At 49.5% G+C, this 26,300-nt stretch overlaps 10 protein-coding genes across 10 annotated transcripts; 5 read left to right on the plus strand and 5 right to left on the minus strand.

The window, feature by feature from the left end:
- Positions 1–169: 169 nt before the first annotated feature.
- Positions 170–1,786, minus strand: N7471_000711 (NADH-quinone oxidoreductase subunit NuoF; the record flags this gene model as incomplete). The annotated part of the gene is made up of 3 exons (XM_057273432.1): positions 170–1,327; positions 1,399–1,470; positions 1,529–1,786. The coding sequence occupies 3 exons, from the start codon at positions 1,784–1,786 to the stop codon at positions 170–172; spliced, it is 1,488 nt and encodes a 495-aa protein (XP_057141611.1).
- A 424-nt stretch (positions 1,787–2,210) lies between these two features.
- N7471_000712 (SET domain protein) lies at positions 2,211–4,482 on the minus strand (the record flags this gene model as incomplete). Its single annotated transcript, XM_057273433.1, has 4 exons — positions 2,211–3,424; positions 3,502–3,761; positions 3,835–4,383; positions 4,466–4,482. 4 exons carry the CDS (start codon positions 4,480–4,482, stop codon positions 2,211–2,213), a joined length of 2,040 nt encoding a protein of 679 aa, XP_057141612.1.
- Positions 4,483–5,062: 580 nt separating this feature from the next.
- N7471_000713 (SAPS family protein) lies at positions 5,063–8,964 on the minus strand (the record flags this gene model as incomplete). The annotated part of the gene is made up of 3 exons (XM_057273434.1): positions 5,063–5,740; positions 6,216–6,890; positions 6,940–8,964. 3 exons carry the CDS (start codon positions 8,962–8,964, stop codon positions 5,063–5,065), a joined length of 3,378 nt encoding a protein of 1,125 aa, XP_057141613.1.
- Positions 8,965–12,833: 3,869 nt separating this feature from the next.
- Positions 12,834–13,856, plus strand: N7471_000714 (Endoglucanase H/Glycosyl hydrolase family 26; the record flags this gene model as incomplete). Its single annotated transcript, XM_057273435.1, has 1 exon — positions 12,834–13,856. One exon carries the CDS (start codon positions 12,834–12,836, stop codon positions 13,854–13,856), a length of 1,023 nt encoding a protein of 340 aa, XP_057141614.1.
- Positions 13,857–14,985: 1,129 nt separating this feature from the next.
- N7471_000715 (Glucose/ribitol dehydrogenase) lies at positions 14,986–16,260 on the plus strand (the record flags this gene model as incomplete). The annotated part of the gene is made up of 4 exons (XM_057273436.1): positions 14,986–15,003; positions 15,062–15,214; positions 15,349–15,819; positions 16,237–16,260. The coding sequence occupies 4 exons, from the start codon at positions 14,986–14,988 to the stop codon at positions 16,258–16,260; spliced, it is 666 nt and encodes a 221-aa protein (XP_057141615.1).
- Positions 16,261–17,037: 777 nt separating this feature from the next.
- Positions 17,038–17,762, plus strand: N7471_000716 (putative SNF7 family protein (Cta1); the record flags this gene model as incomplete). The annotated part of the gene is made up of 2 exons (XM_057273437.1): positions 17,038–17,103; positions 17,178–17,762. 2 exons carry the CDS (start codon positions 17,038–17,040, stop codon positions 17,760–17,762), a joined length of 651 nt encoding a protein of 216 aa, XP_057141616.1.
- A 276-nt stretch (positions 17,763–18,038) lies between these two features.
- On the minus strand, positions 18,039–19,894 carry N7471_000717 (NRAMP family metal ion transporter; the record flags this gene model as incomplete). Its single annotated transcript, XM_057273438.1, has 3 exons — positions 18,039–18,855; positions 18,921–19,192; positions 19,250–19,894. The coding sequence occupies 3 exons, from the start codon at positions 19,892–19,894 to the stop codon at positions 18,039–18,041; spliced, it is 1,734 nt and encodes a 577-aa protein (XP_057141617.1).
- Positions 19,895–20,914: 1,020 nt separating this feature from the next.
- On the plus strand, positions 20,915–21,212 carry N7471_000718 (uncharacterized protein; the record flags this gene model as incomplete). Its single annotated transcript, XM_057273439.1, has 2 exons — positions 20,915–20,943; positions 21,002–21,212. The coding sequence occupies 2 exons, from the start codon at positions 20,915–20,917 to the stop codon at positions 21,210–21,212; spliced, it is 240 nt and encodes a 79-aa protein (XP_057141618.1).
- A 2-nt stretch (positions 21,213–21,214) lies between these two features.
- N7471_000719 (uncharacterized protein) lies at positions 21,215–24,357 on the plus strand (the record flags this gene model as incomplete). The annotated part of the gene is made up of 3 exons (XM_057273440.1): positions 21,215–22,252; positions 22,310–22,887; positions 22,942–24,357. The coding sequence occupies 3 exons, from the start codon at positions 21,215–21,217 to the stop codon at positions 23,906–23,908; spliced, it is 2,583 nt and encodes an 860-aa protein (XP_057141619.1). The 3' UTR covers positions 23,909–24,357.
- Positions 24,358–24,487: 130 nt separating this feature from the next.
- On the minus strand, positions 24,488–25,356 carry N7471_000720 (uncharacterized protein; the record flags this gene model as incomplete). Its single annotated transcript, XM_057273441.1, has 4 exons — positions 24,488–24,592; positions 24,661–24,722; positions 24,840–25,146; positions 25,246–25,356. The coding sequence occupies 4 exons, from the start codon at positions 25,354–25,356 to the stop codon at positions 24,488–24,490; spliced, it is 585 nt and encodes a 194-aa protein (XP_057141620.1).
- Positions 25,357–26,300: the final 944 nt, after the last annotated feature.

Below are 26,300 nucleotides of genomic sequence, written 5' to 3' on the forward strand. Positions count from 1 at the left end.
CGGACCAGACAAACAAGAAACAAGAAAAGACATTACCGGCCAGGGAGAGGGAGATATAAGAGAGGTCTAGATGCGATAATCATCCCCGACCCGTTCCTGCTTCTTTTTGAGGGGACAACAAAGGGAGAAAAAGGGTTGTAAATGGAAAAAGGAAAGGTGGGAAGTGCGTTTACATGCCAGGGGAGATCAGCTTGCCCTCAGCACGGCTGTTGGGGTGCCAGCCACCGGCGTAGGGGGCAGCGCCAAGCTCCTTCTCGTACTGGCGGATACGGGCCTCCAGCTCGGGACGGAAGTGGCGGATCAGACCCTGGATGGGCCAGGCGAAGGCCTCACCCAGAGCACAGATGGTGTGGCCCTCGACCTGCTTGGTGAGTTCCTGGAGCATGTCGATTTCTCGCTCGCGGGCATTTCCGGTCTCGAGACGCTGCATCATCTGCATGGTCCATTTGCTGCCCTCACGGCAGGGGGTGCACTGGCCGCAAGACTCGTGCTTGTAGAAGGTAGACAGGCGAGAGATGGCGCGGACGATATCTGTGGACTTGTCCATGACGATGACGGCAGCTGTACCCAGACCGGTCTGGGAGTCCTTCAGGGAGTCGAAGTCCATGAGCTGGTTGTCAGCCACGGACTTGGGGATGACGGGAGTTGACGAGCCACCGGGGATAACGGCGAGCAGGTTGTCCCAACCACCGCGGACACCTCCACAGTGCTTCTCGATCAGCTCGCGCAGCGAGATGGACATCTCCTCCTCTACTGTGACGGGATTGTTGACATGACCGGAGATACAGAAAAGCTTGGTACCGGCGTTACGCTCACGGCCGAAGGAAGAGAACCAGTTGGCACCACGGCGCATGATCGTCGGTGTCACAGCAACGGTCTCGACGTTGGTGACTGTGCTGGGGCAACCGAACAGACCGACTGCGGCGGGGAAGGGAGGCTTGAGACGGGGCTTGCCGGCCTTGCCCTCAATGGACTCAATGAGCGAGGTCTCCTCACCACAAATGTAGGCGCCCATTCCTCGGTGAATGTACACGTCGAAGTCGTATCCGGAACCGCAGGCGTTCTTGCCGATCAGGCCAGCCTCGTAGGCCTCGTTGATAGCCCGCTGGAGAACAGTAGCTTCGTGGTAGAACTCACCACGGATGTAGATGTAGGCGGCGTTGGCGTTCATAGCACGACCCACCACCAAGCAACCCTCGATCAGCTTCTGGGGGTCTTTGCGCATGATCTCTCGGTCCTTGCAAGTACCGGGCTCACCCTCATCTGCATTGACAACCAGATAACGGGGGCGAGGGTCCTTGTCCCAATCCTTGAAGTTCATGAACGACTGTCGAGTAGCGGGTCAGCCCGGGATCCCAAAACAATCGCGTTCGTCCGAATTGCATGTAGACCACTTACGTATTTCAATCCTGAAGGGAAACCAGCACCACCACGGCCACGGAGGCCAGATGCCTTGATCTCTGAGATGAGCTGTTCATGGCATTAGCAATTGGTAATTCCCCAGCCTGTCAATTGTGCGACAACCCACCCAATCATCACCCTTCAAAATCATATCCTTGGTCCGGTACCAGTCACCATATTTCATTGATGACTTCAGATCCGCTCCATGGTGGCTGTAAAGGTTGGTGAAGATCCGATCTTGGTCCTTAAGTCCGCCATAGTGCTTCACGGGAGGTGCCTCCGACACAGATGCGAAGGAGCGGGCGGCCGCCCCCTGTGCGCGGAGGGAGCGGGTCGAGAGGTGGGAGAGGGAGGAGGTGGAGGGAGCCGCCGCTCTGGATATCATGATGACGGCGGGGGTGACAATGCGTGGTGAGGGTCAAAGGGTCGTGGAGAAGGAGGGAAGGGAGTCGTGGAGCTCACGGCAATTCCTGCGCTTGCTGAATGATCCGCCTTTGGGCTCGATATGATTGGGTGGTAGCCCACACGTGACTAGATTGCTGAGTCAGTATTCCAGATTTGGTCATGACGACCTCAAGTATGTTATATCACGTGACATGTATACATGAAGACATGGCCGCTTTAAGTGGCCTCTTTCTCTAGTATCTGTTCGAATTTCTTTTTTAGGCGAATGCCCATGGCTGTCTTTCCAATATCCTTTTTTCTCATGATGTTTTCAACCTCAAGTCAGGAGGCTGAGATAATGGACACAAAGCAAGCAGGTTGAACCGTAAACAACTCTTTCATTTCTATGTCTATTATCTCTTTATTTACTCTTGTGGTACATAAAGACACGCCTGCTTTAACATAGACAGTGATCCCTCCATCTTAAGGATCTCAAATGGCTCAAGAGGGATCATCACCATTTCCGAGCCAGCCACTGTCCATGCCCATTGAAGCCACTCCGAGTCCAACCACCCACTATCCTCGGTAAGCCAATTAACTCCGTCACCGGGTGCCCATGAGCTTGGTTGTTCCGCCTTAGTATATTCTTGGAATTGACGAAGTGTTTCGCTAGGTTCATCCACACCAATTTCAATGGATCTGGAAGTGTCACAAGGCGAAGGGTATTGCTCAAGCAAGAAAGTAAACCATCGGTTGAGACGCGACGACAATCTTAACCGTGCCTCTGACGAATTATATGTTGCAACAAGCAAGCAAATAACCGTTGCAAACATAGTCTGCGGATCGGTGGATATACTCGGGACGATCTGGCTCGCCACTCCGAGGGCGTGCTGGAAGCATGTCTGAGCTGGCTCCTGCATTTCAGCCGGGAGAAGGCTGAAAAGCTCGCCTAATCTGAACAGCTCACCATTTTTAGTAATGAGTGACGGACGCTCCAGGATACGCACTCGGATCCGGGACATGACTTCGTCTGAGAGAAGGCCGGCCGGGACGCGTGCCATTAGTTCATGTAGGAGGACCTTGGTATCCTCCCAGCTTTCACCACGCTTGTGTTCCCGGCCACGGGAGATAGTCCAAGTAGCGATGACCAAGGCAGCCTGATCTAATGTTACCAGTCCGTTGCGGTAGATCTGGGAGTGGGTCTGGTTCAGGGTGGTTGGTTGCAAAGGCAGATGCTCCGCACTGGCTTTCAGATTTGTGGCATGAGCCATGAGCTCAAAGCTAATCTGAGCGAGGGCAGCATAGATACTATGGCTGTTTCCATATCCTGGGGGAATGCGAATACAGCCCTCGGTGATCTCGAGCGATTTGCGCTCGCGTGTGTTTGATTCCATGACGGTCAATGCGTTGAACAATGCCGGTGAGAAGATCGAGTGTTCCATCCTTGTTTCGGGAGCCAGTAGTGGGTAAAAGGGATTGAAGATGTAATAGTGGTCCTCGGTATTCTTGGCAACCTGGGGGAACAGTTCTAGCTGGCGAGCCTTGGCTTCGCCGAGCGGGCTGTCGGGCTTCACACCCAGATGAACAATGCGATAATCGGTTGGGTTGCCGGCAATGCAGAATCCATAGTTTATCAACACTATGTTATAGTCAGTCTCTGAGGATACAGACGTTTCAAAAGCTTGAATACCACGCCATGGCAAACGCGATACGTACATTGTTCGTTATTACGAGGGCCATAATTGTTGGAAATTTCATGGCCTGCTGAGTGATCTTCAAGCACAAGAAGGCCAATATCCTTATCACCCGCTCGCCACTCAACCTTCGCCATTGGTCGATGGTTTGGAAGGTCAATGAGCGGAAGCAGCGACGAGACTCCATCCTCTGGAAGATCATCAGGCTCGACAGCCCCAGATAAAACCTTTGACGAGAATGCTCGGGATGTAATGATAGTTGAAGCCCAGAGATACAACTCCCTGCATACCAATCAGCATAATGTTTCCTCGTGCTAAATAAAAGGAACAGGCAATAGCAGTATCCCATACTCACCATGTATACTGCTCACAATCCGGGAATCCAATTGCATCCAACTTAAGATAGCCCGAATCATACTTCTCCTCCCATATCTTAATCCTCTCAACGGCAGCCTCAGGAATCCCAGTGCCCTGGATCCAATCCACATCCTCCTCACCAAAGAACAAAGGGGTGGTCAATTGACCCGGCTGAGGCAGGGTACGAAGATACGGATACCAGAATCCCTCAGGCCCCCGTAGATACTGGCCCATGAGGAAGAAAGCAAAAGTCTCCTCCGGCCCGACCTTGTCGATCCATGTTCGCGGGAGGTCAACGCCGTGTTTAGGGAATGATCCCCGCGGTGACTCGTACCCAATGGCATTGTACCAGGACATTGACACTTCGATTGGAGTGTTGATCACCCGAGTCTCTTTCGGGATGGCTTCTGGCCAGTCTGCTTTCACTTGCAAGTGCACGCCGCGCGAGGCGTCTTGTGCGATGCGCACGCTCTTATCGACCGTGCCACCATATTGAATGAACCAGCTCACTAGCTCTGTGTGGGCTTTTAGCCTTGGATCGACTTCTCTGTTTTAGTTGTGTTAGATATGTTTAATATTCTTAGGGTGCAAAATACCCTGGGAATGACGTATCTCCAGACTGCACTTACTCCGAGGAAGCTGCCATTTTTGACGCAGGTAGATTTTATTTGATTGATGTTTATATTTCTCACAGTGCGACTGTTTGCCAACGACACTGTTATCCAAGGATGACTCGACTTGGTTGTATTGGTCAAAGTCCTGAGGAAAGAATTGATGCGGGATGGTGGGGGCCCGCTTTTTTTCTTCGAGTCTGTGAGATTCAAGTGGATGTTCTTTCTACGCATCTTGTAGAATGATCTATGAAATAAACTCTTGGGTTGATCTACGGGGCTTTGCTGCTGCTTGCTCAAACTAAATCAATTCGCTTCTCCAGACTTCAACTATCGTACACAGGCGAATGCCAACAATCAAAAGCCACGGACTCATAAGCTGATCCGAGGCAGGTAGCATGCGAATACATGCAAGGACACAAATAAAACATCAGATCAGAAAGCTCTCCATGCAGAACTCGAGGATCATGAATGCATAACCTCATGGCTACTCCATCGATGGAAAGTGTATATACAAACGCCATGCCGCGACAACGACTCGCGTAAAAATTCCCACCGTTTCTCCAGGCGGGATGTACCGTCATGGCCACGCAATCAAATGCAAAGAGTCCAAGCTTAGTTCGCGGTCGAGGACCTGCGGCCAGGAACCACGATTTCCACCAATCCATCATCCTCGCCATCACTGCTGTCATTTTGCTCGTCGTCATAATGGGAGCTCACGGCCTGGGATCGGCTGAAGCTGTTGTATCGGGCGGGGCCCGAGAGGTTGGAGTAACCAAGAGATTCATTTATGATAGCCTCGTCTTCATCGTCGGAGTCCATGCCAATGCCACTCGGTCCAACCATCTCACCCATCTCATCATCGTCGTCATCCTCGACTTCGAGGGGGACACGAACCTGGCGCCTCACGGATTCTGCGTGGCCATCACCTTCATCTTCGGATGAGTTGGTCGACAGCGAGTCTGGAGGGCTGAATCCCGATTCTGGGAAGGTAGGTGAGTGTTTGGCATTGGCTGAACCAAAGTCACTACTAGGGAACGCAGAGCTGCCTCCTTCGGCATCATCATCGATCCCTGCAATTACGAATGGGTTGCTCGGCCAATCTGACTCTCGGTCATCACTTCCTTCGGCCCCTCTGTCTTCCCCGTCGCCCTCTTCATTTTCTGATGGTTGTTGCTTTTGGGCGGCAAGGCGCGCGGCTAACTGACGGCGTGCCCGGGATGGACCAAGGCTCAATGGAGCAGGTGGCGGGGGTAAGATAGGGATAGGTTGACTGGCTGAACTTGTCAACACCTATTAGAAAGTCACGTTAGTAAAGATATAATACATTTGACAGCTCACAGCCTGTGAAAGGAAAGGGAAAAGCGCAGAAGAAACCCAGTGCAAAACAAAAATGCCACAAGATTTTCTGGGTTGGGACTTGCAAGGTGTCGTCGGCAGTGAACATCTGCGAACAGACATCACACCAGTTTAGATCAAAACCACAGAAATTACATGAGACATGAGGGGACAATGTAAAACACATGGGCAGATAAAAATTCAAAATTTGCGCAGGAAGTCGGTGGCTCCATTGAACAAGCGCTAGCGATCCAGCAACTCTAACTGGAAGTCTGGCTCGTTGCCTCTTGCTATGGCTTGTGATACATGGGGGGATATGAAGATCAAATGGTGAGAGAAATGGAGAAGGGAGAGGGGAAACATAATGGGGGATGCACGGAGTCGGTTAAGAATCGTGCACCATCATGTCCATCGGGAAGAGGTCACCCACATTGTCAGTGTCGCCTTGATCGGCATTGCCGGAGTCTCTGTCGTCCTGATCCTCCATTTCTTCGTCCTCGTCATCGCTTGAGCTGGCAAAGCCACTCAAAAGGGAGGTGCCACCTCCACCGAATGCTCCACCGGAAACACTTCCTTGGCTGAGGTCGAAGCTCTGGAAGGTTGAGCCACCGATCCCTCCATTCAATCCTGCGTCCGCCAGAGCATTTGAGTTAGAGAAGCCTTGGCCAGAGTTGGTGTTGTTAAGGCTAGTCTGGCGAGACCCAACCGACATATCAGGACGAACGCCGCCGAGAATCGCATTGTCCCGCTCGCGAGTCTCTGACAAGGTCTGTTCGACATACTCAATCCAGTCAGGATTCAAGACGCTCTCCATAACGGACCGTGAAAGCAACTCTGGCGGATGACGCTCGCTGAACTTGACGACTTCCTCCGCAACGAGAGTAAGGTGTCCCATATACCCGAGGCGGATTTGCTTGGTCCGCTGGGTCTCATCGCTGCGCTTCTGTCCTTCAACAATCGCGGTGGTGATCCGGCCGGTGTCAAATACATTGACTGCGAGTGCCCGATTGTAGCCACGCTCCATGGGCCCATTAAAGACTTGTTGGATCACATCGTAAACAACATTGTGAAGGAAGTTATTCCATGGGAAACGGAAGAAGAATCCCTATCAATGGTTAGCGCAGGTGTTCAGCGTTTTCCAAAAGAATACAAACCAGAATCGTTGGGACCACTTTGTTCTCCACGAACTGAATCTTCAAGTAATCACCGACCACGGGTCGCCCGTCAGTATCGAGTTGGATGTATTGTTCGGCCGAATCCTCATCGCCTCCATCGTTCGTAATGCTTGTTTCCTCGGCCTGTGCAGCAACACTGGATGCTTCTTCCGATTGATCGATAGGGGCCGAGTTTGACTCGGATGCTTGTTCCTTCGAGAAGAGAGGGGCTGGAACATCTTGAGAGAGGGAAACCACGGGCTCCTGGTTGTCCTTTCCAGGCTTTTGCTGCTCGTCTTGTGGTTCATTTTCAAGATTCATGCTGCCAACTTGGTCAGGGAGACCAATAGTAGGCGATGAGGGGCCAATGGGTGCGGTGGAACTTTCAGATGGATTTGCGGTTTCTTCGGAAGACACCGGCTCTGCTGCTGTGATCTCCGGTGGAGGAATTTCGCTGACTGTTTCCGTTGGCTGCGAGTTTGCAGTAGTCGTTGTGTCGGCGCCAGATTTCTCGCCCACTAAAACACCAGATGCACCAACATCCTCAAACCCTTCTTCTTCGCCCGCGTGTGGCACTTCTGTGATCTTGATATCTTCTGGAGATCCAGAACCGAAGGCTGAATCGTTTGCGAAATCGGCCGTGGTATCATTACAATCAACTCCAGAATGCTCGTCTTGGCGCGAATCGAAAACTCCTTCACGGATCAACCGCTCACGCTCCTCATCTCTCTGCTTGACGTACTCATCACTGCCGGGTTCATTCAGAAGGCCCATATTACTGCAATGAAGCAGCTCTGCCATCAATTCACACGTCTTGAATCGGTCGAAACCAAGCGGCTCAATTTGCCCACCCCATGCAGAGTTCAACTTTCCTCGCTCAACAGTCTTGAGCTTATTTCCATCATGTATAGTGTGCTGGGAACTTTGAATGAGAGCCATGAACTGGGGAATATGTTTGGCGAAGAGACGCAGCAACGTTCCGAGGTAGATTGGGTCGTAAGTGGTGAGCATTGTATCGGGTCCGCCAAGGGACTCTGGATCATAGTCGGAATTGTTCTTGCGAATTACCTCAATGACAATACCCACGCCCACGGTCAGGGGATTGCCGCCCTTGAGCATAGCATCGATGAGTTGCTGTACGCACTGGGTCGAGACAAGCTGACGTGTCAAACTGTTAGGACCAATACATGACTGGTCGTTCGGGCTTGCGTTTGCAGATATGGTGATGATCGCTTTCAGAAAGTCACCTGCCGAGGTTTGAACGGATGCCGGACGATCGGGCGACAAGAAACACAGAAGATTGGGGATCAAATCCTGGGATTTGAGCCAGTCGACGGTACCCTGGCCACCCTCCGCCTTCTCAAGGCTGATAATTTTCAGGAGAAGATCCATGACCATCGGGTTATCAACATGCTGCAATAATGCTGGGACAATTCCATCGAGGGTCTTGAGGAACTCCAGCATCTCCTCGGTCTTTTTATCAAGCAAAGTCTCGTTTACTTTCGTGAAGTAGCTTGCCTGCAATGAATCAAGAGGTGGGGATCGTCGCAGGAAGCCCCAGAAGTCTCGCAAGTATGAAGGGTTGGCCATCATAGATTCGAGGATGGACCAGGTCTCTGATGAGAGAATCTCACAAGCGATATAGGCATGCTTCAGACGATTCTTCTCAACTTTGTCTAGGTCATCTGGGTCAAGAATATCCCTTAGCGGATCCCCTTCCTTCTCCTCGTCTGTGTCCGTCTGCTCCGCGGAAGCGGCAGCATCCTTGTCCTTCTCTGAAACGTCTTTCGCATCATCTTCATCGTTCTCTTCATCATCATTCAGCAAGCTCGGTGCAGTGACATAGTCCATAAGCCGTTTCAAGACATGATCCTCGCGCAGGTATTCAATGAGTTTCGTATTAAGCTGTTTCAGTTCTTGAATGATTTCAGGCTCGTCTAAGAGTTCCTCAAGAGTGACATCGGGTTTGTCGAGCAGGGTATCGATGGTGGAGATATTCGCATATCCCCCAAAGCGCCAAAACATGATGGAGTATATAGCCGAGGGAAATGATTCATAAAAAATGGATTCGTTTCGTTCGTCTTCGAGATGTCGTAACGGAGCAGTCTATGGTACAAGGGTTGGTCGAAATATCGGGTTCCCAGGAGAAGTTGCGCGACAGGCCGATACACCGGCAAGCCAAGTGTGGTGTCCACACACAGAGACCAGGTCGCGCAGGTTGAGTGGGGTACGCTCGACCGTCACGGCCGATAAATGACTGGAGATAGAGAAGTAATCGATTGGAAATTAAAGCGATCTAGCGCTGTGTGAATAGAGAATGTATTAGCAATCAGGTTCACACACTTGCATCACCAGCAGTCCCGATGATGTGTACCCGTGAAGCAGGCCGCCTTCACCGAGTGGGTGCGACAGACGGGGCTGGAGGATCTGTTCAGGGGGGTTTATAGGAGCTGCTGAACCAGAAGACAGAGCCCTTGACAGAGCGTACCTTCAATCTCGAGGGAATGACGAAGAAAGAGAGAAATCCGAACCTCCCTGTGGGTTTGGAGAGGGGAAGATGAAGAAATGGGGAGTGGAGTTGGAGAGTCAAAATGAGCAGACTCGAGGCACACACACAGAGGGAGAGAGACGGGAATGGCGACTCAACACCTGTCCATCAAGGAAGCAGTTGAAGAGAGAAGAAACAGAGGTTCCGCTTCGGGGGAAGCTGTGCTGATCGATTACCGATCCCTGATGACCACGAGCCCTGTAGAAGCAGGGGCGGAAACACGTATGTAATCACCGCGGGGATAAAAACCTCCAGATAAGAATGAACTACAAAATCCCTGAATATATGTGAGTTTGATGAGAATTTTATGTTGATTATGTTCTTTTTGTTTAATCTTACTTATCTATTCCTATACTTTTAAATTTCCATCTCATCTCATCATGGGGTCAGCTGCATCAAAATGGTGGTGGGTACTGGGTACAACCCTTCCCCGCCAGATTTGTATGCTAAATAAAGTACCGAATACCTTCAATATCCTGTCCCATGTCTACGCCCAACTTAAACTGCCACAGTGAATACAAGGATCTAGATCCCAGCGGATAGTACATCATCTGACGATTCCGCTCCATAACTTTTGTAAAATCCCATACCAAACACCTCCCCACTAAGGTGAAACAGGCTAAACTTGGTATAAAAACCATCTGAACTGAAACTTTGAATGTGCTTTACGATCACGTGTATATTAAGCCTCAGGCATCACATGACATTGCTTGTAAATTGTTCTGGAAGCTCGTCTCCTTTTCCAAAACAACGATCAGGTGCAGAATCATAGATCATATCGTTTCGAAGAACCGCTATGCAAGTCGTATGCATGATCAGCCGAAAGGGAGAAGGTGATGTGACTAAAATAGATTCGTATGAACCTCACTAATAGTCGCATCAACGCAATTGAACGCATACCAGTAATAATCCATATCAACATTCTTATAGACCGCAGCTAATGTCTATTCATGCACACAGCTATGCATGCTCCAAGATTCACATGCCAATTGGACTTGTTCGGTCAAGGTTTTCATCACTACCTAGAAAGGCACTTCATCTGCAACCAGTCCACGAAGCCAGCCGGGTAATCCTTCGTTACGCCCGACATGGAAAAACTCGTACCAAAGGCTTTAGGTACCGAAGTGGGCTAACAATGGGAGAAACTTTGCCGCATCCGAACCGTCGATTTTGAGACAAGCGTTCGATACATTCTAGGTCATATAAACGGTGCGCTCACGATAATATTAAAGCTTGGTGTAGTTACGGGGATCAATATTCCAGCATTTCTCATATTCTTGCATATAGCGTTTAAAAAGCACTTTGCTAAATATATATCCTAATAGTGGCTAAAGCGATAGGAAGACTGGATCTCGCTTCGCAAGGCATTTTTTGTCCTGAGTAGGGTCTAATGCCGGTTCTTAGTTGTTCCTCCTTATATATTTGTAGGTATCATACTTGATTAAACATTCTATCATTTCCGTTAGGTTGATAGAATTGCAATGACCACTTCGATACTCTAAAAAAGCTTTACATGGAGGGGAGAACTTGGTCAATTATTAATACAAGATAAGCACAGTGCTAATCCTCTCATCCTTTTCGTTATTTCACCAGACGCCCTGATCATCTAGGTTTAAGATTGACTTCTTACTCACATTTTACTCTGCGCTTGACAGAACCGTGTAGACAGGACGAATATGGTAAATTGTTATTCGTGAGCTAGTTATTATTTATAGATCATTCCAATTCTTGACTATGCTGCGAGAGACCGGATTGACCATAAGATGCAATGAGTCTTTCCTATCAAAGTACAGCCTTTATATTTCGTTTGTAAAGCTCCTACGGTACACGTATACCTCGTTAGCACAAGAGATCCAGCTCTAGGGGAGGTTTCTTTCCCACCTCGACTGAAAGCACGGAAATGAGAGGAAGACGAACACAAGAGAAATAGCATTCTTAGATAGTGGTCACACTCCAATCAACATTGACTAAGTGCGCGGCGACCTTCCCTCAAGATGTCGCCACCCCCGAGCCTGCTGTAAAGAGTCGCCGCCTTGCACTACGATGTCCACTAACTTTTGTTATCCTAACAGTAACAGCAATAATAACATCGCCAAGAACGCCATCCAGCCTTCCAATGTCTCCGTTGCGCGGGCACGGCGTCACCCGCGTAGCGGCCGCACTATAGACCTTTCCATTCCAGGGAAGGCCTGCATTGTGCGTCAGTACCAGGCCCTCTCGGGTGAGAGAAAAAGGCGCTGGTGATCTAACAAAGTTCGACATCGATTCTTGCTGTGATGGCCTGTACCCTTTACCACTAGGCAACGGAATTCTCGTCTGGTCTGCCGGGTACACTTTTGTATTCGATCTTTTGTCGGTGGTAATTTATTCCTTCACCAGACGGCTGATCGTGCTAAAGTACCGGGCCTTGGATTGGCAACAGACTGGCAACCTTCTGCCTAGCTCAAATCACGACTAATGTTATCACTACTCTGCAATAAATAATCATTACGCAACGAGTCAGGTAGGTAGGTCCATCGGTTTAGATAATTTCGATTGGCTTTACTGATTGGTTTATGGATGACCTGCCTTCGTTTCAGATTGCGTTCATGCCAACCTATCTCCCTGCAGATCTGCAGATCGGTCCTCGAGTGACCTTTGATAGCACTGTCGGCGCAATACTGGAAAGTTCTCGAAATGAAAACGGAACGCAATTTCTAATTGAAAGTCACTATGGGTTACTACAGTAATTAAGAACTAAGACAAACTATCAAAAGGACTCAAGACGGAAGCTTTACTCCCCAACCACTACTCTGAACTATGCTTGTATTTAGACTCGATCCTATTAGCAATTTATTATAAAGTAAATGATATTAGAAGCCATAATAATATTCTAACTATGTAATATCGAGGTTGAGATATTTTAGTTCCGTTGTACAAAAGATGAACTTGGCTTTTAACCGTGCGTCGCCAAACCCGAAAAGGCAATCCGGGCAAGCCGCCTCGATTATACCCATTTAGGTAAGATTTCTCCGAATAATCCCCATTCCAAATGGGGCAGCATCCACAGTACAAGATAAGTTCGTCTGCTTGAAACGCCAGGGTGGGCTGAGCTTAAAGACGTAGCGAACGATATCACTTCTTATAGATGTTCTGTGGATAGGATTAATAAAGAAACCCTGAATATATATCAAAATGGGTCAAATTGTAGTTTCATCTTGATTCCAAGCATCCATGGGTAGAGTACATACACAGATCAGCGACATAGTAAACTTATAAAGAGAAACATATCGCATGGAATATTTTCAGCACCCAACTATCATTCATTCATTCTTTCCTTCTTTCTTTCTAGTTCTTGTATTCCATCATGTTCACCAGACTTTCGCTCTTTTCTCTTCTTGCCTCGTCGCTGGCCGCCGGGTTGTCCTACAACAACATTGACAAGGCCGCCACTCCCCGAGCCAAGGAGCTCCTCAAGTATGTTCAATCTCAGTACGGCTCGCACTACATTTCCGGTCAGCAGGAACTTGCCAGTCTGGAATGGGTCAAAGAGACTACCGGCGTCACCCCGGCCATCTTGGGCACCGACCTCATGAATTACTCGCCCTCTGCCGTTGCCCGCGGAAGCAAGAGTGAAACCATCGAGCAAGCCATCCGCTTTGACAAGGAAGGCGGCATCAATGCTCTTGTCTGGCACTGGTACGCTCCGAACTGTTTGCTCGAAACCGAGAAAGAGCCGTGGTACAAAGGCTTTTACACCGAGGCAACCTGTTTCAATGTGGCCAATGCACTTGGCTACCGCGGGAACGCAACAGCCCACCGCGGAAACGGAACAGACTACCGACTATTGATTCGGGATATCGATGCCATTGCGGTCCAGCTCAAACGTTTGGCGGATGCAGACGTTCCGATTCTCTTCCGCCCGCTCCACGAGCCGGAAGGTGCATGGTTCTGGTGGGGAGCTCAAGGTCCAGCTCCCTTCAAGAAGCTCTGGAACATCGTCTACGACCGTATCACCCGCGTGCACAACATTCACAATATTGTGTGGGTCTGCAACACCGCCGACTCCAAGTGGTATCCCGGAAATGACAAGTGCGATATTGCCACTATTGACTACTATGGCACAACTGGTGACCATGGTGTCCTCGCGGAGAAGTTCCACGAGCTGCAAACTGTCACTAAGGGTGAGAGAGTTCTTGCGCTGGCGGAAGTTGGGTCTATCCCCGACGCTGAGCTTCAGGCTAAGGAGAACGTTCCCTGGGCCTACTGGATGACCTGGAACGACGAGTTTATCAAGGATGGGAAGCACAACTCCCAGCAATTCGTGAAGGATACATTCAGCAACAAGCGCGTTGTTACCGTCGATGGTACTACAAAGATTAAGAACTGAAGCAGGCTTGGACCTTAGCAAGGGAACCATAGATCTATGGCCTGTGGCCGTCTTTGGCTAAGCTGTATGATTAGTTGGATGTGGATTGAGGTTCTTTTTACTTGTATTGTGCAAGGCTCTATGTAATAGTGGCCTTGGATGTCCATTCTTTTGCTTCTATGTTTCCTATTACTACGCGCGGACGGCGTGGTTGTCTATTCGTCCCGTGTTTATCCATTTTACTTTCTGCCGTGATGGCTCACGCGAGAGATTGCTTGTGGCAGGCTTTCCACCTTAGATATTCTAGGGAGATAGTTTCTTCATTTTTAATCCACCTATCTCTCTCTCTCTCTCTCTTTTCCTACTTCCTTTCCTGGGACATAACTCAGTAAGTTATGTGGCCCTTCCCTTCTGGTAATACAGAATTATAGAAATATCTTTATTAGGGTCTCATGCTCATATAGTTCGTAGCCTTTCTTCTTTTAGCATCTATCCGTAGGCCGGGGGTGTGACTGCGGAAAACTTAGGCTGGACGGCCAACTCCAGATGGTTAGAGCCAAAGATGAAGACAATGAACATAATTCCGAAGATATGTACATGTAGGAAACGAGGTGCTGAACTACCTAGGTACATACCTAGGTATGTAAACATGAAGTGACCTTGGAAGAGATAAGCATCAGCCCGCTGTGTCGGGAGCGGAGCAACCCTATCTACAGTTGGTCCGGACGGACGAACCTGGAATCTACACCAACAACAACTACGATGGCGAATCAGACGCATTCTTTGTACAAGCCTCAACAGCAATCATTGGATTTACAAAGTACGGACTAGGATTAGAAATATACCCCCTTCTCTTAGAAATCCACTCGGCCTAGTTTGAAGTCCGCTTTTGATATCTTCTTTATAAACTTGCAAGCATGAACCAAATGTTCTGTATCATAGGTATCATCTGTTCATCGAGGCAAAATCATGGCACTTTTTCAAGCCTCCGCGCCACCCTCACTCGGGCATATCCTCCGGCTCCATCTTTCACTGAGCAAATGCTCCCCCAGGCTCGCAGAATGGTCGCGTTTTTATTGTGACAGGTGGAAATGCAGGTATCGGACATGAGCTGGTGAAGATCCTCTACGCGAGCGAAGCGACTGTCTACATGGCGTCTCGATCCCAGGTAAGTCCAAAAGGTTTTTTTTTTGGCCCCCAATGTACTGACCAACTTGGACTCGCAGGCCAAAGCAGAAGCGGTCATCAAAACGATTACCGACGCATCAAAATCCAAGAATACGAGTGGCAAACTCAAGTTCCTGCATCTAGATCTGAACGATCTCTTGCCCGTCAAGGCCGCAGCGGAAAGCTTCGCTCAGCAAGAGGATAAACTAGATGTGCTGTGGAACAATGCCGGCACCGGGGCCAACGCGCTGTTACGATCGGCCAACACAAAGCCCAAGTCTTCGAGCCCATGATAGGAATGCAATGCGTTGCAACCCTTCTCTTCACGAAACTCCTTCTCCCACAGCTACGCGCTGCCGCCGCTTCTGGCGAGAGTGGCAAGACTCGTGTCGTCTGGACATCGAGCGGTCTGGCAGAGGCAGGCTCACCACCCAACGGCGTCAATTTCGACCTGTTGGATAAAGGAACAAAGAGTCTCAATGATAACTACGGGACGTCCAAAGCGGGCACCTGGTTCCTAAGTCGGGAATTTGCTCGTCGATACGCCAAGGATGGAATCGTCAGTGTTTGTCTGAACCCGGGCTACTTGAAGACGGCTTCCTTCAATGGGACTCCTGCGCCAATCATGTTCGTCTTGAACAAAGTTCTCCTGGGTGATGCGATCTACGGCGCGTACACGGAACTTTATGCTGGACTCTCTTCCGATATTGCGTTGGAAAACAGCGGTTCGTACATCATCCCCTGGGGTCGGATCCGCCCCAATAAGGCTACTCCGCGACAGGACCTCATCAAGGCTGGGGATTCCAAGGAGGGGGGGGTTTGGATTATGGGAATAAGCTATGGGCTTGGTGTGAAGGGAAATGGAACAGTTATGTTTAGGAAATCAACTTTTTAGAGAACATAGATTTTTGAACTCCGTTCATTTTCTATTTTCACTTGATATGAGAAATGGCACTGCCCTGCATATATGAATGGATGGCGGGCATTTGGCCTAGCGGTTGTCGTTGGCGACATTTGGTGCATTGCCCCTTGGATCCCCGTCCATCCTCAGTTTGAGTGCCGTTTGATCTCAAGCTGCCGGATCGCCTCCGGGCGATGACTTTTTTATTTTTAATTTTGATAGTTTCCCAATCACATACCTTCCCAATCACAATGCTTCCATACAAGATATGTACACAGCATGGGCCAACGACCAAGACACAACCCACTAGTTTGGAACAATACCCTTGTCAAGTCTAGCTTGTCCTTCCAGACCTAGGTCCGGTTGGAAGCACGCAGTGTCTCTTCTGTAGGCTTATCACGCCATCATTGTTTTTCTGACAGTTAATCAAGAATATATTTTCAGGGGCTTTGCCATATCAGTAGGGGTCGGTCTTATGGATCAGCGATCGTCCATGTATTGGCAATTCGAGCGCAATGTTGTCCGCAATGTTGTCTCTGTATCCTTAGCTCAATTTTGGTGCCATTGAGCACTGCAGGTCAGTGGCAAGCTCAAGTAGAAATATGGTAAGCTGGAGGATAAGATCTGAGACACCTCGCACGGATATCAGTTCATTGTGGCGCCTCGGGTGGGCACCTGCCCAGGTCCACGGGTGCTCAGGTGCAGCCTTGCCCAGGTGGACCTCAGGGCTCTCGGGACCTCCCGGGGACCTCGGGCCCCGGGGAGATCAGTGGGCTTATATAATACAGGGTCGTGCTCAGTTTTACTCGGTGAGACAAAAAGCGGCAAGGCCTGAGGACTAAAACGGAAAGGGAAAGCCAAGAAGTGGAAGGAAATCCGGTACCTACGTACATACACGCATGTACTTATGTATACATAGGAAACACCTACATTCCAAGACTCGTCCTTATTCTATAGTTTACCAGCTTTTACCAGAACTGCTCTGTTCCAGCTATTGGTTAATTACCATTTCGGCCCACCGATCGCGGTTATACTGAGCACTGGCCACGCGTGGTCTGGAATCGCTCACAAGTCCGCTGCCTATTTGCCTCACCTTCACCTTTCAATAATAACCCCCCAACCCAACCCACCATCATGAACCGACTATTTGGCACAAAGAGTTCAGGCCCCAAGCCGACTCTTGAAGGCGCTATTACCAATGTACGATGCCCGCACAAGCCTGATCCAAGGCGCCCATCCCCGCCCCTCAAGATACCCCACTAACCATACAACAGGTCGACACTCGAGTTTCCAGCATAGATGTCAAGCTAGCAGCGCTCAACTCCGAACTCACCACATACCAAACCAAGATCGCCAAGATGCGCGACGGGCCGGGCAAGAATGCACTCCGACAGAAAGCGCTCAAGGTCCTTCAGCGACGAAAACAATACGAGGCGCAGCGCGACCAACTCTCCCAGCAATCATGGAACATGGAGCAGGCGGGCATGATGCAGGATAATTTGAAGAATGTGATGACGACGGTGGACGCGATGAAGACCACGACCAAGGAACTCAAGAAGCAGTATGGCAAGGTCGACGTGGATAAGATCGAGCAGATGCAAGATGAAATGGCGGATCTGATGGAGGTCGGAAATGAGATTCAAGAAAGCATCTCCCGGGCCTATGATGTCCCTGAGGATGTTGATGAGGCCGAGTTGGATGCAGAGCTTGAGGCGCTTGGCGAGGAATCCATGTTTGAGAGCAGCATGGGCGAGAGTGCTATGCCGAGCTTCTTACATGATGAGGTGGCTCCCCCGCAGTTTATTGATGAGCCGCCGGAGCAACATAAGGTCAAGGAGGCCGCAGGCGGACTTGGATAAGATTAATGTTAAAGTGTGCTTTTGTTTAGCGGCAACTTGGTGTTCTTTTGTGTCAAGGCACAGGCAGTGGAGTTGATTGGGTGTTTAACTAACTTGCAATAAGCTACGCTCATATCATATTTTTGAAGCTCTCATTTCATCCGTCATATCATATCAATTAGCGTATGCAAGCTCTATAAATCTATTTTCGCTGTAATCAGGGACGTACTTGGTCATTTCTATCGTCCCAGATGCGTGTTTTTTGTGTGTGTCATGGAAAGTATCACCATCTAGAGACTAAGATGCTTTGCCCATTCCCACTAGCACCAGCAGGGCCACATTCATCACAACGATGACAAGCCACACAAGAACTGCAACCACCGAAGTAAGTAAGTTGTTCCGCATCGGAACTGTCACCACATCAACTTCACCCTCTTGTTCGGAAGCTTCTTCAGTTCGAACAGTCATGTAGCGGTTGAGGCAAGTGAACCAGATAAGTGGCGCCGAGACAAATGGCAGAATAACGCTCAAAACAACCTGACTCGCAGTCAAAGTCCTGTCAAGACCCTCTTTGCCAACAGACGCAGCAATGATGATGCTGGGAATGATACTGATCGAGCGAGTGATGAGTCTTCGAAGCCATGGTCGAATGCTCCAGTTCAGCATTCCCTCGCTCACCATTTGACCAGCAATTGTGCAAACGATTCCAGCAGAAATACCTGACAGTAGCAAGGCAAGAGCAAATACTAAGCCGGCAGCTGGTGCAATCGACTTTGAGAGCAGGCTGTGAATTCCGAAGAGATCGGCATTACCTCCGCCGGGAATATCATAGAGAGCAGCACCCGCGACAATTAGGATTGCACTGTTCACAAACAGGGCAAAGGTGAAAAGTGACAGCGACAACTCGATGATCGAGTACTTCATGCAGCCGCGGATTGCATGGATCGATGGGCGATATTTTACTTCGCCATCGGCGTTTCCTAGGGGCACAGAGGTCTCCACATAACCAGAATTCACATCGAATTCCTTCAGACGAGATTGAACCACGCCGCTACCAAGAAATAGGGAGTGCGGCATAACAGTGGCACCGAGGATTCCACAACTTTGGTAAAGACTGTAGATGCGTTAGTAGCTGAGAGCTTTGCGGGGGCAGCGAAGAGGCAGATTAGACAGACTTACCCTTCTGATTTAACGATGGCTGAAGATGGCAGATATCCGCGGAACACTTCACCAACTGACTGGCCCTTTACTAGAGAGAGCTGAATGCAAAAGCAAACAACAACACCTAACACCAAAGCCATGACAAAGAACTCGAACAGCCTAAGCCCCCACATCTTGCCATTAGGTCGGTAGAAAATGAGAATGAAAAGAACATCCACCAATGTGATAGCACAACCAGCTACCAAGGGGATATTCAATAGTAAGTTCAACGCGATCGCTGATCCAACCACCTTTCAAGTTTGTCAGTACTTCAATTAAAACCCTCTAGACCAAAATTTGAAACTCACCTCTGCAATATCAGTTGCGATAATAGCCGCTTCCGCGAGAATATAGAGAGAAATCACTAGCCATTTCGGAAGGTGCTCTCGGCAATTTTCGGCCAAGTTCAGACCAGTCACAGATCCCAGCTTGATACACAGGGACTGCAGAAGAATCGCAAATAGGTTGGAAAGGAGAACGATAAACAACAAGGCGTACTTGAAGTCTGCACCGGCTGCGACATCGGTGGCATAATTTCCGGGGTCGATATAAGCAACCGCAATGAGGAAACCAGGGCCGATGAAACGGCTGAATTTAGCCAAAGTTCGAGCGCAGTGCAGAGTAGAAGACGTCAAACAAGTAAAGAAAGGTTGGCGAGGTGATCCGCTACTCCTCGGGGGTGAATCACCTCCCGAGTCCGCAGCGATCACTTCGCCGCTTGGCACCTTTTCCTTTCCGGGGTCTCGGTCTTGCTGACTGTTCGGTCTGTCATCGATGGATAACGGATCATCTCCTGCTGCATTATTGGCAGAATTGGCATGTCTGCGATGGACTCTGGAATTGGCGAGACCATTGAAGTCATTCCGTGTAGTGGTGTCCGGGCTGAAGGGCGGTGGGCTTTGATTCCAGCTCGGGTTGTCCAGTGTGTCGTCAGTCCGCGAGGGGCAATTCATGGTTGCAGGCTTGGCTCTTTGGATATCGGCTTGGCTCTGAGTGTTGGCTTGGCTCTTGTTGTCAACAATTCCACCTTAAATTAAGCCTTGGGTTCTTGGGTGCAAAGAGGTAGACATGTAACGGGTAACTTGTGGGATCCTATGAGAGTCCGAAATTGCCCGATGTTCGTTGTTCTCCGTTCTGGAACCCGCAAACCCTATATGAACCGAATTTGTCTCACATATGTTCCCGCTGCAAATCGCCGCTCTCGCGTTCTAGTTATATTCTTTTACTCCGTACGTTTTTATGTTTGGGTTTGAGGTCTAGGCGGTCGCCTTAATTCCCCGGCACCGGAAGTCGCAAACGGTTGTGGATCGAATTCCACCCAAACAGTAAACGGTCAGAGATACTTATATGCACAAACTGCATAAAATATGATCAGAAGATCTTGCAAAAGTGGGTTGAGGATCACTCGACATGACTACATGTAATACGATAGTGTATTTATTCTCAATTGGGCCGTCCTCCCGGCATCGGCACAGGTGAGTTACATGTTTGGTCAAGAATAACAAAGAGGAATGATAATTACAAACTATACCCTATGAGATAATTGAAATGTAGATATTGCTTTTTCGTATCATTTATATTTTAAAGTAGATGTATCTAGTGATGTCAACCAAGAATCTATCCAATATATATATTAACCAGCCGGATTCAGTAATAACAGGAAAAGCAACAATAACAACAATGACAATCAAACAAACAAACATGCAAGGACTATATGCATACTTAAAATAAACCCAAAATGAATGGGCAATAATATGCAATATGACATGTCTAGCTCTCATAGGCACTTTCAATAAGTACAATCGAAAGGCTAATAACAGCTAATAAACCCCATGTTCACCGCCAAGTCCCTCCGTTGCCCCTCGCAACCTCTTTACCCGCACGTTGTTTACTCCTTCACCTTCAATCCAGCCAACCCCAAGGATCGTCTCATGCGCTAAGTCGAGGCAAGTGGATCAACATCTTGATACTCGATGACGGTTGCTGTTGGCAGCAAGACGCCGTTGATTCTTCAAATTCCCCAGCTTGCCCATCTTGGTCTTCTCTTTTCCTTCCACCAGTCCTATCTCCTTCCCCGCCTTTTTGTTCTTTGTTGAAATTGAAGGGTTATACTTGACTATCTCCCTTTTTTGTGACCGCGTTGTTGTTCTATTCTGCGTTTGTTTGCACAGATCCCGTGAGTTCAAACTGCAACTACCCGTTCTCCTCCGCGGGTCTTCATCCACTTCATCTGCTAACAAGATGTACTTAGTTGCTGGTCAAAGAGGATAGCGATGGCTGCGAGTACCTCTGGTCCCCAAATCTTTGACGATGCGAACCGATCCCCTACCAAACAGTCCATGTTCCGGGCCATAATGTCATCCAAAACCCATAAACGAAATCAATCAGCCGATGATGCCGTGGCCCCGCGGCCTGTGCAGAGAAGCAAGCCAACCGAGAACATCCCTTACCCATTCACCGAGGAGCCTGGCTCCATGACTGGCTACCGCCCACTCAGTGAGATTGTCCCCAATCGTGATGTGGGTGACCACGGAGTGCCCGCGCCAAAGATGGGTAGCAAGGAAAGCAAAGGTGCCCTGCATAAGAAGACCAAGAGCGCTGTTTCATTGAAGTCTCTGAGAAATTATATGGAGCGGAAGGATGGTAAATCGGAGGAGACGCCCGATCAGAGCGAGGATCTCTCGCCCAAGAAGGCCAAATCATCCAACAGTCTCTCGGCCATCCTCAAAAGGTCCCAACGGGGAAGAAAGGATGGCTCGAAACAGAGTCGCGATAAGGAAAACCGCAGCCCGACTGACCTTATCGATAATATGCCATCCCCAGTCTGGTCACAGGACTCGGCCTCGGTTCACAAAGAGCCTATTGGTCGATCGAGGCCAAAATCGACCGCCGACATGAAGCGGACCGTGGCGGACGAAGTCTCTCTCTATACGCCCAAGGGCTACGGGCCAAGCCAACAACGCAACTTCTATGACTATCACCAACCCTCCCTCGGCAAATCGAATGACCCCAAGCCTCGCCCCAAGTCGGACATTCTGACAGGAAACCGCAAAGTGAAGGATATTCTTGGGTTGCAGCGCGCACCTTCGGGAGAAAGTGACCCTGCTGGGCGAGCTGATAGTGCTTCTTCTAAGAGCAGAGGACCACCGAGTCCACGAAAAACATCCCCACCTACCATGGGAAAAGAAGAGCCCAAGCGGCTTTCACGGGTACAGGCTGCTATCTCGGCATTCAATGCAAAGGAGCGAGATGCTGAAGTGCATCAACACCTGAACTCCAAGGATCTCGAAAGCGAGTTCGAGAAGCTGCTGGTTTGTTGACCATACTACATACAATCAATTTGAATAACAAGGCTAACCTATCTCTAGGATGCGAGGAATATTCCTCATAACATGAGAGACAAGATGCGCTCACTTGATACCAATATCAAGGCTGATTTTATCCAGAAAGATCGGACGGAGAACATCACTCCTCTCAGCGCGGGAACCGGTGATAGCCGCCGAGGACGCGGCAAAGAATCCAAGGAAGACTCCCAGCCTCAGGATCGCAAAGGCTCTCGATCACGATCTAGGAGCCGCGGATTCACCTTCACTAAAGGCCCCTCGTCGCCTGGCAAAAAGTTGCGGCGGGATAGTGAAGCATCGAGCCGTCGGCCAAAGTCTGTGGATCTTTCCCAACCTGTTGGTGTCTACACCACCCTATCAGCCAATGCCTCAACAGCATCACTTGCTGATGCGGCCGCTGTCGATACCGCGGCGGATCCTTCCGACTTTGTGCATTACCTGAGAGAGATCCAAAAGCCCGAGATGGTTGAGGTGGGAAAGATGCACAAACTACGTCTTCTCCTACGTAACGAAACCGTCCATTGGGTCAATGACTTTATCACTGAGGGAGGAATGGATGAGATTGTGCAGCTTCTCTACCGCATTATGAAGATGACCTGGCGGTATGTATCCTATCATCTCTCTTCATTCAGACCAGTAACTGACCCGTTTTACAGCGAGGACCATGAAGACACCCTTTTGCACGAGGCATTGCTCTGTCTGAAGGCTCTGTGCACTACATCTGTAGCCTTGGCACATCTCACTGCCATCGAGGATGAGCTTTTCCCCGCTCTGCTGCATATGCTCTTTGACGAGGAAAAGAAGGGTCCCAGTGAGTTCACCACTCGAGGGATCATTGCAAACCTGCTATTCACGCAGCTCTCCACTGCTCCTGCTGGTGAATTGGCGACCAAGCGCGCCAAACAGATCCTTTCTTATCTCAAGGACCCTGCGCCACCAGTGGACAACCAGCCACTGTCCTTCATTGCCAATATTTACCAGTCACGACCCTATAGAGTGTGGTGTAAGGAGATCACCAACGTGACCAAGGAGGTCTTCTGGATTTTCCTTCATCACCTGAATGTGGTTCCCCTCCCCAAGTCGGAGGACCTTTTCGGCGAAAAGACACCAGTAGACACTCGTCCCTACAACGAGCGTCACTTCCCAGTCCCTCGTCCTCCTGTTCCGGCTGCCCCGTACGTTGGAGGTGTTGAATGGGATGCGACCAACTATCTTGCGGCACATCTCGATCTTGTGAACGGCCTGATTGCCATGCTGCCCACCCCTGATGAACGAAACCAACTTCGTGATGAGCTCCGTGCCTCTGGTTTTGAGAAAGTCATGGGTGGTAGTCTGCGTACTTGCAAGGAGAAGTTCTATTCCTCTGTGCATGATTGCCTGCGAACCTGGGTCGCAGCGGCAGCTGATGATGGCTGGCCGTACACCTTTGTTCGTGAAGGCCCGCCCCGAGCAGGTGAACCTGGCTCGCCCACCAAATCCCCCAAGAAGTCCGCGCCGGGTAGTCCTAGAAAAGGCCTCGTCGATGAGCGGCCGCCCAGGCTAGAGCTTGCTCTAGACTTCTCGGACAACCGTCCAGCTGCTGGTCCGACTACCCCGTCGAGTGACCTGCGCAGCTGGCTTTAAGAACCGGGTGCGCAACCCCCCGGTTCGATTTAACGAATTTCCCATTCCTCTCTTGTCTTTATTTCCTATCTTTTCTTTGGGTTTCACACTATCATGACTCGGCGTTAGGGCTGGTCCTCACGCAGCCCCACCCCAACTTATTTTGTTGGTATTTTTTGTTTATTTGACCTTTGGAGTTTATTGGTGGTCTGTTATTTCTGACAGGCGTTGGCATTCTTGGTGTTATCGGCATGTTGACTGCATTTCCTTGTCCAGAGAAGTCCTGCGGACATGATGTAACGAAGCCAAATATTGGCACAGGCGACGGAGCAGCAAGCGAGGAAGAGACAGACTGTTGATTTTTTTCCTGTCTCTTTCTCCTTCTCTCCATGGTACAGCAACGCCTGTTCTTCCGACGGGATTTCTTCATGACAAATGACCTATGAACAGATATGAGAATTGAATGAATCGACAGTGGTTTTCTTATTGAATTTTGAGATTTTCTACCCCGGATGGGGTGGGCTGTAGATGCAAGTAGGGAATCTAGTTGAATATTATACAAAATATTGATGTCAGACACAGGTCGATATGACTCGACTACTAGCTCTCCTCCGACGCTGTATTACCCTTCTGATCCCTTTTCGGACCAGGAGGCGGCGCGCTGGAGAATATAGCCCGGAGACCAGCAAAGAAGCTTTCCCGAATCTGTGAGGCGAAATCATGTTAGCCAAGATGCGAATGAACATAATTCCCAAGGCAGAAAGAGCACTTACCGAATGGAACGCAGTATCATTCGTATCCCACTCCATGAACAGCACAGCATAGACAATGACAACTAGTAGCATAAAAAGTCAGCATCCTTCCTCGAAATCCATCCACATTATCCACCGCAGAGTTATACGCAATTCGCGATCCCCAATCTCCAACCCAAACAATCTCAACGAAAACTCACATCCAATAACAACCCACTGTCCCAGCGTAACAGCCTTCATAAACTTCGGCCGGGCATACTTCAGCGCCGCGCGACGACGGTACTTGCGCTCAAGCCTGAACTGGTGTTTCGGGGACAGCTTGGACATATCCGGTGGCCATTGGCGCTTTGGCTGGTAAGGGCTGTAATAGACATCTTCGAAAGAGGGAGGCGGGGAGGAGTCGGCTTTGTTTGCGGAGAGGCGGAAGGGTGAGGGGTCTTTGGTTGGTGGTGATGCTGTGAAGGCTGTGAATGGGGTGGTGGTGAAGAGGCGGGTGGTGCTGGGGCTCTGTTGGTGCGGGTTTGCTGTTAGTTTTTGGTTTGGTTTTGACCTTGGAGATATTATCGAGGAGCGTTTTAGGTTCCTGCTTTGCTGGGGGGCGCGTACAAGGTGCCATGATGGGCGGATGAGTTGGAGCTTGCAGGCTGAGGCGCTTGATACTGTGCTTGTGGGCGATGCGCGCGCTGACGAGGCGGCGATTAGGGCTCGTCGGATCATTGGTGTGTATCTGCTTGGTTTGGTTGTTTTCTCGGTTCGGTTAGAGCAGGTATATTGGCTGGTGGTTCTTGGAAATATGGATGGTGAATCACCGGGTGCTTTGCTTTGGTGGGGGGCCATCTTTCTGGCTTATTATACTTAATTCGGCTACATCAAACATGAACTCCCCTGATAGCTCAGCTGGAAGAGCGCAAGACTGTAATTGTCCTGTTCTGAAAAGAACTTGTCATCTTGAGGTCCCTGGTTCGATCCCGGGTCAGGGGATTATTTTTTATTTCCACTATATATTTATTTACATATACCAGTAAACCCCCGTTATAACGAACCCGGTTTTAACAAATACCTGTTTTTAAAAGTAATACCTGCCCTGCCCACCAATTAATCCGCCATAGTAATAACGAAACTCCCCCTTACTACCGTACGAACTTCGTTAATTACCATTCCTCCCATACAAAATTCGTTATATCGAGGTTTTATAGCCCCTTTTTCAAGCATTCTCAACCAATCAAAATGCCTCGCCGATCGATCCCAACCTCCCAGAAAGTGGCAGCGCCGAATCAACCCTTTACTCTCTAGTAAATCGCTCAATGGTTTTATGAAGCCTATAACCATCGTCCCTCCCCCTCTACGATCTCCGAAATCCTTTCCTCCCGATACCTTCATCTTGACGCCGATCTCTCGAAGCACCAAATCAATGCAAAGCGCGCCCGCATAGCCAAATGGCCAGATCTTGAAAAAGCTCTTGTTCATTAGGTAAAGCTCGTTGAATCCCATATTCCTATAACCTAAGAGGTTATCCGTGGAAAGGCGCGCTTTTTCTAGGGCCAGCTACCGGTATATGAAGGTATAGAGATGCCTTCATTTAGCAATGGCTGGCTTTCCGGATTCCAACATCGGGAATCAATATATAGTCGTGTCCACCATGGTGAAGATGGAAGTACTCC

The sequence above is a fragment of the Penicillium samsonianum genome (assembly GCF_028829775.1).
Source record: "Penicillium samsonianum strain IBT 33392 chromosome Unknown utg000001l_segment0_segment0, whole genome shotgun sequence".
NCBI classification, from domain to species: domain Eukaryota; kingdom Fungi; phylum Ascomycota; class Eurotiomycetes; order Eurotiales; family Aspergillaceae; genus Penicillium; species Penicillium samsonianum.